Source organism: Podarcis vaucheri (assembly GCF_965113315.1).
Source record: "Podarcis vaucheri genome assembly, chromosome: 13".
Lineage (NCBI taxonomy): Eukaryota > Metazoa > Chordata > Lepidosauria > Squamata > Lacertidae > Podarcis > Podarcis vaucheri.
The window spans coordinates 22,289,963-22,303,079 of record NC_138751.1 but is presented as its reverse complement, the minus strand read 5'-3'; the positions used below and the strand labels follow the sequence as shown (position 1 = coordinate 22,303,079).

The window sequence follows — 13,117 nt, the reverse complement described above, 5'->3', positions numbered from 1 at the left end:
AGAACAAAAGTATCAATTAAGCTTTTGTCCGGTGTTGCTGAAGCTGATTATTTATTTATGCATATTTACTCACTCAAAAAACCTATGCAAATACAGCTAATAGTCAGCACCAAAGAAAGGCTTACAGTAGTTGTTCTGCAGAGTGTAAGCTGTGTGCATGTGTATTCTTTCTCTTAGTTGAATAACACTGCAATCCTACTTTGACTTACCTGGGAATAAGTACTCATGGCAGAGTAAGATGGCCAGTTCAGGTGGCAGATGCCGAGGGGTGTGGGGTGACTAGAGCTCAGTGGATGCTGGTCCATTAGGCCAAATGGGCCACTGCCCTACCAACCTCAATCTGCCCTCAGCAAGCCCACATATCTTACTTCCAACCAGTCCATGGGGTGCCACTGGCTGTCAGCTTCCTCTTGCTCTTCTAAAACTCAGCAGGGAGCAGGGGACCATTTTAGAATTAGTTGGCTCTGTTAGTCATTAACTCAGGCTCCACAGATTGTTTGGGCTCCCTGCTCCTATCCCACTAGTCCCCAGCCCCCACTGCTGTGCATGCTTCATTTTCTGTCCTACCCTGTGCTATTTTTCTAAAAAAAGAGGTGCTGAAACTCACCACGAACTCCTCCCTCGTTCTCTTTTACTGGCAATGGTGCACACCTGAGAGGTGCCAGAACTGAGTTCTTCTGAGTTTCAGCTGCAAAAAAAGCCCTGGTCCTACACCAAGTGCTTTTTTGTGACACTATTCACTGGTATAGTGAACCATCCCAGCCAATTTTTATTTTTATTTTTATTTTTATTATCCCCTTTCCTTACTGCCCATGGCAGCCATTTTGTGCTGGCAGCCTGTCTTGCCAAATGCAAGGTGGTTCTTTTAAAATGAGCAATACAAAATACACAAGTGAGTGAGAAGATTAAAGATTTTATTCTAAAGCAGCAAGCAATGTATACATACCAAGCAAGCACTTCAATCTGCCACTTGGAAGCCCTCAAGCAGCTTCAAAGCTACTCCCCTCAGGTAGCCTCAGTTTGCACGGCCCAATCAGCCCATGCATGAGTTTCAAAGAAACTCTGCCCAAACTGTCCTATTTTATATATAGCCTGTGTGGCTTCCAAGACTAGTGACGTGCAAATCATCCATTAGCCACCCCCTCCCAATGCCTCACTTTCTCAAAACATGTCAAACATAAAAGAAGGTACCCAGCACTTGTTAGGAATACATTCTTTAAAGAAACAGCTAAGGTTCCTTTAAACTTTAAAAAGCATTCCAGAAATTTCTTCAATGTGTGGGAGTGCTAGCTTAAATGGAGTCAGCTGAATATGCAGTTAAAAGAAGGAGCTATGGGTTTGCCATTTGAGGCACGAAGAAAGCACACACACACACACACACACACAGAGAGAGAGACACACAGACACTGAGTTTATACTGTGCTGGAGAGATATAGAAGGCATGTAAATAGTTTGTTCCTGCCAACCTAACAGTTCGAAAACATGCAGTGCAAATAGATAAATAGGTACCACTCCGGTGGAAAGGTAAACGGCATTTCTGTGCGCTGCTCTGGTTCGCCAGAAGCGGCTTAGTCATGCTGGCCACATGACCCGGAAGCTGCCGGCTCCCTCGGCCAATAAAGTGAGATGAGCGCCGCAACCCCAGAGTCGGCCACAACTGGACCTAATGGTCAGGGGTACCTTTACCTTACTATATTGTTTGTATATTTTTGTAATAGAAATTCTTGTGCAACCAGTCAAGCAATAAAGAAGCTCTTGGCTGAGGACTTTGACTATGACTACTGTTCTTGTCATCTGCCACCAGGGAAATACTCTGCTGTAAACAGTAAGATGAGGTTTTGCTGAGGTGCCACCACACAAGGAGAAAGTGCAGCAGAAGTAGCACTATCCTCCACAACTGATAAGGCAGCTGTGGGGGGCTGGGGAGGGCTTCACCACTTCCCAGTGTTCCCAAAATATTTAAGACTGTTCTCAAAACATTCATATTGACATTCCATGGGGGTGGTGGAACAGAGGCCGAAAGAGCTCCATGTCAGACCAATAACTCCTAGATACATTTTGTCTTCCAGGTGCATTTCCCATACACAACCATGGCACTTTTATCAATAAAGCACTGCCTACACCTCCCAAGCTAGCCTGCTGCCCTTGTAAAAAGTGAAGTATACTTTCCCATCACCGTTGTTGAGTAAGATTCAAGTGTCTGTCCAGTTGGTTTCTGCCCATGGGATAAGGTACCATCTTCTCCTTTCCCTCAGGCTGCAATATGTCCTGGGCCAGTCATGGTATTGAAAGCCACCAAAGAAGTCCAGGAGAAGTCCAGGTCTCGTTTTCAGACCTTTTTGTGATTTCAATGGATTCACACTGAGTATGACTAACAGTCAACCTCACCTGATATTCAGCCCAGTTATGGCCTGTATGGATTGCTTTAGACATTTCCTTCTCTATGGTCTGTCTCTGCTCTCTTGGAATCAACTCTACTGTTGCAACCTTCTCACTTTGCATACAAAGTCACACCCTTTACGGCATGTGAGTGACAAAGAAAGAGGGGGAACCAGGAAACTAATATGTTTGTTTTGAATGACGGAACATAGTGCCACTTCATATGAAGAATGCACTTGGTGCATTTAAAAAGGGTGATCTCTCCTTCCCTCTAAAACTAACTGCTTCTGCTAGAAGTACAGAGTCTTTTCTGGCCAGCTCTGAAAAAGCTAGGTAAGAATGATAAATACTAGGAAAGGATGTTTGTATATTTGAAACGCAATGGCAGAGTCCCGTGAGAGGTCCAAACTAGATGCTACGTAGGAGATCTATGACTCCATGCATGTCTCTCCATGCATAATTTCCTCCCAAACTGATTCCCCAGATCCAAATCCACAGTGCCTTGAAGCTGCAATTACCTACAGAGGGTGAGCGTAGGAGAACAATTTGGGTTAAATGGCAAGACCCAGTACTGGATGGCTGAAATATATTGTTCCTGGCAATCATGAAATTAGGAGCTGTGATGATATGCATTTGTCTTTTAAATGTTTTAGACCTTTATTCATTGTTTTTAGATCCTTTTAAATATTTTACATTGTTCTTAACATTTTTAATATATATTTACTTTTTATCATAATGTATTTTCATTATACTGTATTAACATTGTTGTTACATTTGGGTGTTTGCTGCCCTGGTCCCTTTTAAAAGAACTGTAATAAAAGCATGCATGGATAGAAACTTTATTTGCATTAGCCACTAGCCATAGCAATAAGAAAAAATATACTGGGGATAGAACTAAATAGTTAGGTATACAAAATACATTCTGGAGGTCTACAATACAAATGACAGAACTGATACATGATCCCTTACCCACAGATAAAATATGTGAGCCAATAGGCTTTATTTTGATTTCCCCCCCCCCAAGCTGAGGAATAGTAGTAAGTTAATCAAATAATAGATCTTATTCTAATTGCCCCTGCTAACAATTTTGCAGTTTTTGCTGTCACCTGGTTATCTTGATCTACCAGAAGAAAGACACAGTAGCAGTGCTTGAGCATCCTGGTTTGGGTAGTAGTAGAGGGGTAATAACCTCACTCCTCAAATCTTTATAGAGAATGCAATCTAGCAGTAATAAATACATAAGCAGATTGTTGGCACCTGTCTGTCTCCAGAGACAATGAAGTGCGCCTCCAGGCCTGAAGTCAAACCACTGCAATAGCAGCACCAAAGTGACCTCCCTGGAGCGCAAGCCTTGGCAGTGTGTTATTTTGCAGGCTGGATTCAATTGCATAAGCAGCAAATTCAGGTTGTACATAATAAACTTCCCCCAAAATTGGATGTTTTTGTGATAAGGAGAATGAAAGGAAATGCACTAGAAAGCGTGGGGTGACATTTGCTTCTCACAATGCCGTCTAACTTCCCAGCTAAAAGAATTAGGACTATTTCTCCACAAACAGGTTTCCTGTATGTGACCATAGCTGGTGGCAAGTATGAAGAAGGAGGTCTCCACCTTCATTTCCATGTTTGTGGACTTAATGTGAAAGGTAAAAGGTGGGTGGGGGCTTCTGGAGAGTCTCATCTTTTCCCCCTTCTCCCTATTCCAAACAAGCGGGGAGCTGGTTCAGATGTGGATATCAATGGGGAAAGTGTATACATGCCTTGCCTCCACCTGTGGGCGTTCTCAGATGTTGGCAGAGATTTGGGATGCTGCTGCTTTTGGGATCCAGAGATTGCAGGGACTTGGGGCTTCTGTGCTGCTTCTCCAGACTCAGCAACAGACAGGCCAATGACAGGAGCACTACCTTTTCATTGCTGATATTGTGTTTTAATAGTACGGCTCCTAAAGGATATTCAGATTGAAATAAAACATCTGTTGTCTGGAACTGACTGGAGCTGAACCACCCATAAAATACTTCAGAAGGAGAGCAATGCCAATTGTTACTTCAGCATTGACAGTGTGGCTTCTGCAGCTGACCATGCTACAAGGTGATTGATAGAGTTGGGGAAGTGCTTGGAGAACAGTTACTCCAAGGTTAAAAGTTGTGAGGGCTCCTGGGAAATCATACCTTCTCTGTGCCCATATTTTTCCAGGGACAGTCCCAGATTTACAGAAGCTATACCAGTTTCTGATCCTGGAATGTCCCACTTTTCTTTAGGACGTCTGTTCTTCCCAACTTAGATAGTTCCAGGGTAAAGCCATAACATTAAAAGAGCTAAAGTCCTGATGAGCCCAGGTTTAAATGTGGTTCTGAATACATCTGAATACATCCCCTAAGAACCATGTTTCAGAATGAACTCGTGGCACAATTGTCAAAGGTGTTAATTTTTCAACCAATTGGGAAAAGATTGGCTGCATTCGCTGACATATGCATATGATGCCTTTTGCCCACCCCAGACAGTCTATTTGCTCCTCCCCTCACCGCAAGCTGTGATTAAAGTAGGAAACTTCTAAGGAATCTTCATGTTTCATGTTTTGTCCAAACCAGGGAACTATGGTTACCAAATTCAGAACTAACCAGGCAATTAAACCGCTATCAACCCACTTTTTTATAACCTGGTTTGTTTAAAAGTGATTAACGATACTAACCTGATTCTCACAACATGGAATATTAGAGTTAACTAGAGGCTTCTTGCTTTGAGTGTGGAATGCCCAAAGAGAGGAGTGAAGGGGCTCTGTTCTCAAGCAAAGAATTTGGGCATACCTTGGCTTGCTGAATCAAGACATGTTTGTCTGAAGTGGGCCAGTGTAAACAAGTTCCCTTCCCCCTTGTTCATACATACAATCCTACACTGTGTCATTCTTCTACAATGACTCTTACCTGGGGTATCTTCTTTCTTTATTTTCCTCAGGTGCTACAAGCTCAAAAGCAGGTAAGAGTCGTTCAATACATTGGAAGGCGTTTTTCACAGGAATCTCTGTGGAGGAAACTAAAGAAAAGGCCTCCTAAAAACCAGAGGTCTTGTAATCCAACATCATCACCTTAGACAGGATACTCCTTAATATGTCGCATTGATATGAGGAAGATGAACCCACAATAAGCTGATGTTGCCACACCACAAGTAAAAAGTAGAGCAAACAAGGCATCGCATTCTAGATGTGATTGCATGGTCTTCAGTAAGAATTGGTTTTAGGTGTCCAACTTCCTTAAGACATGGTGCCAAGCTGCACGCTGTAATGCCAGGGTGGAGGATATATTCAGTCCTCGAGATTGTCCTCAGTTCATGGCCCCTCCAAAGGCCACACTGCTTTCCCCATGTCACCCACCCTCACCAGCCAGCCATTCATACTGCCTGCTTGGAATGTGTCCTTCAACTGTGCTGCTACCTTTTTCTTATCTGGATGGATGAAGATGTCAGTGAGGGGATGCAGAAGCCTCTGGACTTTTGCGTGGCTGGAATGTGCTCTACTTTACAAAGGTAACAGTCCCAATTCCTTTGCCCACTAAGCTGTGGAAGAAAGGTCCACCCATCAAGCATCTCACATGAAGAATCTTAAAATGACTCTTGCCGTCTTAATCTCTGACCCATGGAAACCAAAAACCCCAAGGTTTTACATGGTTCTACTTCTAGCTATGGTGATGGAAGACGTATGGGAGAAAGGGATGCCAAAACTGAGAGCTAAGAGTCCAGGACTCATGGATTCCACTACCACATATATGAGTAAGGATGGGTGAGAATTTTAATTTGGTTCACATTTAAAGGTAATTAAAGGCCTAGTTTGCACTTTCTCAAGCAGTATATGTGAAGCAAAATACAACCATACTTCAAACTTCACCCTTTTCCTAATTTTGCACTGCAGAAATTAAACTGCTGTAAACGTGCTAAGAAATAAAAAAGTCAATTTCACTTACCAGATGAAATGCCCATTAAACCCAGGAGAATCAATGACAAGAAATATGGTTTTAAAATCTGCAAAAAACCTACTTGTAAACTAATTCAAATTTAGAAATTTTGTTTCCTCGTGTTTTCCACCTCTTCTGCTACATTACTTCCATTATGTGTGTGCTGCAAACCGTAATGGCAAATCCTCTTATTTCCTCTTTCACAGAGAGTGGGCAGACGATAAATGCTCCAAAAATAGCTGGGGGCCAACCAGCCTCTGATGGGTCATGGCCCTGGCAAGTCAGCATTTCGCTGTTTTCTTATCCTATTTGTGGAGGCTCCCTCATAGCCGAGCAGTGGGTCCTGACAGCAGCTCACTGCTTCTTCTTTGGGTGAGTATCATACAGTATGTATTGCTTTGCAGCCATTATAAAGCTTCACCATACAAGGCCAGACTAATTTCAGCTGCCTACCAGTCAGCTTCCTGGTGTCTTAGGCCTCAGCTGCACCATACACTTAAAGCACTCTCATACCACTTTAAACAGCCATGGCTTCCCCTGCAGAAACCTGGGGACTGAAGTTTGCTGAGAGCTGTTAAGAAAGTCCTGCTCCTCACACAGAACTACAGTTCTCAGAATGGTTTCAAAACCCATCCCTCTTCCCATGGAATCGAGCTCTTGGAATTGTAGTACTCTGGGGGATACAGGGTTAGGGTGAAAAGCAGGAACTCAAAGGTCAGCATTGCCAGATCCTCTTATTGTTATTTTTTGCCCTTCTATTCACAGAATCGGGCCCATGTTCCATTATAATGTCCTCCTAGGTGCCCATCAGCTCTCAAACCTCTCTGATAAAGCTGTAGCATCTGCTGCAGAACAGATTATCCTCCATCCTGACTACAATGGCAGCATTGACCACACAGCAGATATTGCTTTAATCAAGCTGAAGTCGCCTGTGAGCTTCACTGACTACATCCTCCCCATCCGCCTGCCAGAGTCCTCTACAAGCTTCACTTCAGAAGAACACTGCTGGGTAACTGGATGGGGAGATATTCAAACTGGAGGTGAGGGGTTTTCTTCGTAGCACTTTTTCAGACTCTGTGACTCATCCAAATGAACAGCTCCGGGGCGTGGCATTGGGGGGAGGGTCCACAGGGGTGGTTGCCCTGGGCACAAAATTGTTAGGGACACAACATTTCAACATCCAACGCTGCCTCAATACATCTGCGCACTTCCGTCACTGGGCTCTGTTGAAAACGGTTTCTCCATGCAAACCAGGAAGTGACCTCTCCAGACAACAGAACAGCTCTTCTTTTCTTATCTCTGTTGCTGTGATCACCTGGGCGACGCGGATGCCGTTAGGTGGTTGAATGCACGTGCGCACTCCGTCCATTTCCCTCACAAAAGTAACATAGAAAAATGCATACCAGAATGAAATTTGCACTAAAATGCTGGTGAATCTTCATGAGGATTTTTTAAAAAGAATTGCAAAATGAACATTCTCCCCCCCCCCCACCCCGGGCCAATCCTACCATTAGGCAGAGTGGTACAGGTGACTCAGGTGGTGAAGGGTGTGGAGCAGTCAGAACTGTAGGCGTCATGTGATCTGCCTGCGCTCTCAAACTAGCCCAGTACCCTCAAGTGAAGTGGAGGATTCTGTCCCACTGCCTGTGTTAAAGAAAACACCAGTATTGTTCGTGGAATCACAGAGGGAGGGAATTTGGTATTTTGCCTCAGACAGCAAAATGTATTGGGCTGCACCTAGGTTTCCCTAGAAATAAATATGGGAGGAGAAGTTGTCCCAAAGTGTGGCAGCTACATATCTACAGTGTACTCAGTGCTAAATTTTTGTCCTACCGAATGCCTCTGCATTCCATGAACACTTTTCCTTTCTCTATCTTCTAGTGTCTTTACCTGCCCCACAAACTCTCCAGCAAGTGAAGGTGCCGCTCATAAGCCGAGAAGCCTGCAATGCTCTCTTAAACAGTGTCTCAGAGAAGGGCTTAAGAAAGGATCCTGTCAAGCAGGATATGATCTGTGCTGGTTACCCAGAAGGTGGGAAAGATTCCTGCCAGGTAAGTTGCTCCATGACCTGTTCTTCATACAGCCATTGCAGGTGGTAGACAAAGGCAGACTCTGGCATGATGGCATTATAAAAAGAAAAATACCTTATGTCTTTATGAAGAGAATTTTGCAAGAGATTCTGCCTGAGCACTAGGAAAAATTTCCTGATGGTAAGAGCTGTTCAACAGTGGAACAGACCCCCTTTGAAGGTGGTGGACTCTCCTTCCTCAGAGGTTTTTAAGCAGAGGTTGGATGGCCATCTGCCAAGAATGCTTTAGCAGAGATTCCTGCATTGCTGCGGATTGGACTAGATGACTCTTGGGGTCCCTTCCAACTCCACAATTCTATGAATCTGCAATTCTTTGAATGATCGTGTTGTGTGAACATAGCCCTTAGCCATTTCTTCCTAATTTTGGTCTATCATTGGGAGATGGCACCTTGCAGCTTTCCAGATTCACCTATTTCCCCAAGAGTTCTTCTTGTTTTGTTTAAAAATATTTCCGTGCTGCTTGTTTTAGCAATAAAACCTAAAAATATAAAAGCTTCATATAACCAAAACCAAGAATAAAGCAGATTTGAAAGAATAAAAAAATACTTCCTCTGTTTAAAATATGTATAGCACACCTTTCTTTATTAAAAAAAAAAAAAAGGGTTCCCATACATGTCAACTCAGAAACAAGTCCTCTTCTGTTTGGTGGGGTTAGTCTCAGGCCCCTGACCATGAGTCATGCTAGCTGTAATTGTTAGGATATAGAGACCAACAACATCAGGTTCCCCATCTCCTATTGTTGTTGTTGTTGTTTAGTCGTTTAGTCGTGTCTGACTCTTCGTGACCCCATGGACCAGAGCATGCCGTGCTCATTGCCGTGTTCACCACAGATCCTGTACCATCTCCCATCTCTTTTTCCACAGGGTGACTCCGGGGGACCCTTAGTTTGCCAGCTCAAAGAAGGTTGGATGCAGGCTGGGATTGTGAGCTGGGGAAGGGGCTGTGGCCAACCCTCCCGCCCAGGTGTCTACATTTCAGTACCTTTCTATGCCAAATGGATCCAAGAGAGAATACAGGGTAGAAATGCGGGTGGTGTGGAAATTGGTGGGCTACCCAATGTTGTGACATTCACCTCGGTGGCGTTTGTACTGGCCCATTTGTGAGAAACCAGTCTGCTGGCTTCCAGTCTGCCCACCAATTGTATGGAATAGCTTTTCTTTCTTTTTTTAGTTTTAGTTTTTATTTATACTTTGCAAATGTATACATTTCATTAGTTTTACAATCAATTTAACATTCTCCATTTGAGCTCGTTTTCTCCTCTAAATATATAATTTTCAAACAAAATCTAGAGCAGATGAGTGGATATGTTCACAGGTGCTATATTCACAATTAAATATTTTTACATTAGTGTATACATTTGAGTTTTATTATTAACAGCATGCAGGATAATCTTTGACTTCCTTCCCCCTTCTTCCGCGGTTCCTTAAATTTATTTTTTAATATCTTCTGCATATCCAAATTCATTTAACTTGTTCATTTCATTATCAACTGCAAATATATACTCTTATATAACTGCAGGTTATTAGAATAATCCTGTTATTGTTTTTATCTGTTTACAATTTATCTGTAAATATTCAATAAATCATTTCTATTCTTTTTAAAAAAGTTTGTTATCTTGATTTCTTATTCTTCCGGTAAGTTTCACCATTTCTGCATATTCCAAAAGTTTTTGTATCCATTCTTCCTTTGTTGGGACTTCTGCTTCTTTACACTTTGGGGCAAGTAGCATTCTTCCTGCTGTAGTAGAATACATAAATAAATTTCTATACAATTTAGGTAGTTCTGTCCCTATAATTCCCAAAAGAAAAGCTTCTGGGGTTTTTTAAATAAAAGTTATTTTGAACATCCTTTTCAGTTCATTGTATGGAATATCGTGAGTTAGGCTGCTGGTTGGACTCATTTAAATCACCACATGTAGTATGGATTCAGGGAAGCTTACCTTTACTTCTATTTAATCTCAGCATGTCTACCTTATCACATTTCAACTGTTTTGTAAACATCTGATAGTGGATTAACCAACCAGCAACCAGCCCAGACATCTGTACTGAGCAGCTACATGGTAGAAGAGAGAGCGAGAGCAAAGGCTTTGTTAACGCTTTCTCCCCAAGTAAGGGGGTGTGACCTAGCTAAACCTGACTGGACAGTTTACTCTATGGTCTTAACCCCTTCATGCATGTTGGTTAAGCATGTTGGTTATATGAGGCTGATTTATCCCACAATAACAATTCTGGGAGGCAAATTAGGCTGGGAGAGTGTGATTGGCTCAAGGTCACCCAGCGAGCTTCATGGCTGAGTGGGAGTTTGAACTCTGGTCTCCTAGGTCCTAGTCCAACACGCTAACCACAACACCTCACTGTTACACCCAAAGTGCCCTGGGATTGTCACTTGGAGAAAAAGCAGAGACTTTTTTCGTCCATGGTCTTCATTTGCAAGCTATGATACTTCAGACTTTTACAGTGATACTGAAAGTGCTGCTTTAATGTCCACAATTCCTTTTTATTTATTTTATTTTTTATTAAATTGACATTTTTAAATGACATGAAAACAAGTGGAGAATAAATTCATCACCTGGAACATAATGAAGTATAAATTGAATTTTTTCAGCTCACTCAAGTCTTTTATTAGCAATAGTCTGGATGCAATAAGATTGCTTTGTATTTTACTCATGATTTTAAAATCATCAATAAATTGTTATAGAATGCTTGCAATCGTTTTATAGCTTCTATTCTTTGTATGATTACTCCCTCCCCCCTTTTAAGATTAGTATGTTGTCATATTAAGTGGGAATGATGTTCCCTATTCCTTGCTCTGATCCAAAGTAACGCCTCAACCTTGATCAGAATAGTAATAGAATGAAATCTCTTACCATTGACAAAAAATATAGTTGATGGAGCCATTATTCTTTACAGCAATCTTCAGAAACTACCATATTTTTTGCTCTATAAGACTCACTTTCCCCCTCCTAAAAAGTAAGGGGAAATGTTTGTGCATCTTATGGAGCGAATGCAGGCTTCACAGGCTATTCCAGAAGCCAGAACAGCGAGAGTTCTAGCTCTTGCTGTTCTAGCTTCTGGCTTAGCCGCGCGATGCCTCCGCAGGGCAGCGGAGAGCCTTCATCCCACTGCCCTGCGGAGGCTTCACGCAGCTATCCCTGGCTTTTGCAGGAGGTGGGGGAAGGGACAGAGAGCGCAGCTCTGTCCCTTCCCCCACCTCCCAGAAAAGCCCACAAGAGCCGTGCTCCCTTTAAAGAGCACGTGGCTCCTGCGGGAGGTCAGGGCAAAGCCAGGAGGCTTGCTTTCGCTGAAGCCAGGAGAGCAAGCAGGATCGGTGCGCACCGATCCCGCTTGCTCTCCTGGCTTCAGGGATAGCCCTGCAAAGCCTCCTGAGCGAAGAGGGAGAAGCACTCCCTCTTTGCTCAGGAGGCTTCTTATTTCTTGTTTTCCTCCCCTAAAAACTAGGTGCGTCTTATGGTTGGGTGCGTCTTATAGAGTGAAAACTACAGTATTTGGAACTATGATGCTTTTGTGCTGACATAGCTAAGCAACGGTATTATCATTGAGAAAGCAGCAAGGCCCTGTGTAATTTGAACTGAGTTCCTGGATAAAAGAGTAGAAATATATGAAACATCTGTGTAACAAATAAATAATTATGGCTTATTACGACAGAACAGCAATACCACCAAACAATTTTGAGAAAAATAAGGATTTTTAAAAATGAAGACTGTCCATTTTGAGTTGGAAAATGCGGGGGGGGGGCTTAATATGATATTGAAAAGAATTAGAAAAATAACTATGTTCAGAAATTTTCTGATTTCAAGGGTAGCCAACACTGTGCCTTCCAGATATTGTTGGAATAAAACTTCCATCAGCTTCAACAGCAACATGAATAGTCAGGCGTAATAGAAATTACAGTCCAGTCACATCAGCCCTCTTGTTTTATTGCCAATGACAGCCAGGAACCTTCTAGAGACAGAAGGTGGAAGAACTCAACCACAGACTGAGCCCTTTACATAAAGCAGAGGCAAATTTAGGTCGCACTGGGCACAGAGCCTTGGGGGTGCTGCAGGGAATGCTGTAACTATGATGTAGAATGAAAGGCAAGAGGCCAGAGGCCACCACATTTTGGCATTGCACAGGGCACCACTAAAATGTGAGGCCTCCAAGGTCCTCCACTGCATAAAGGGCAACATCAAAATTGTGATGGGGATATTTCTTGGCCACCAGGCAGTCAGTACACCACAATCTCCTCCCTGTATAAAACAGGGACTGCTTTGGAAAGTCAATCAAAAATCCATCTTTATCTGAACCCCCTGCCTGAAAGAGCAATTTCAAGAACCATATGCATTCATCCGAGTCTGTAAGTGGCATGCTGCTTACCTGGTAAGTACAGTCCTGTAAAAGGTAAAGGTACCCCTGCCCGTATGGGCCAGTCGTGTCCGACTCTAGGGTTGTGCACCCATCTCACTTAAGAGGCCGGGGGGCCAGCGCTGTCTGGAAACACTTCCAGGTCACGTGGCCAGCATGACAAGCTGCATCTGGTGAGCCAGCGCATCACATGGAAACGCAGTACGGTCCCGTACCACAGCCAAAAACAAACAGTCCCTGCCGATAGACTTGTCATCTTGCCAGAAGCTCAACACAAAGGAAGAGGGAATGACGGAACAGGAAATACATGATATGGGGGACTCTGGAGGTGATATGGGGAATTC

At 43.1% G+C, this 13,117-nt stretch overlaps 1 protein-coding gene across 1 annotated transcript; it reads left to right on the top strand.

The window, feature by feature from the left end:
* Window positions 1–2,584: 2,584 nt before the first annotated feature.
* LOC309517371 (serine protease 27-like) lies at window positions 2,585–9,845 on the top strand. The gene is made up of 7 exons (XM_082196596.1): window positions 2,585–2,712; window positions 4,311–4,464; window positions 5,329–5,349; window positions 6,527–6,692; window positions 7,086–7,360; window positions 8,202–8,371; window positions 9,273–9,845. Exons 2-7 carry the CDS (start codon window positions 4,407–4,409, stop codon window positions 9,510–9,512), a joined length of 930 nt encoding a protein of 309 aa, XP_082052722.1. The 5' UTR covers window positions 2,585–2,712; window positions 4,311–4,406; the 3' UTR covers window positions 9,513–9,845.
* Window positions 9,846–13,117: the final 3,272 nt, after the last annotated feature.

Coding starts and splice junctions, on each gene's coding strand:
- LOC309517371 (XM_082196596.1), top strand. CDS start 4,407: ATGCCAATTGTTACTTCAGCATTGACAGTGTGGCTTCTGCAGCTGACC. Junction 6,693..7,085: donor GCTCACTGCTTCTTCTTTGG/GTGAGTATCATA, acceptor TTCTATTCACAG/AATCGGGCCCATGTTCCATT. Junction 8,372..9,272: donor GTGGGAAAGATTCCTGCCAG/GTAAGTTGCTCC, acceptor CTTTTTCCACAG/GGTGACTCCGGGGGACCCTT.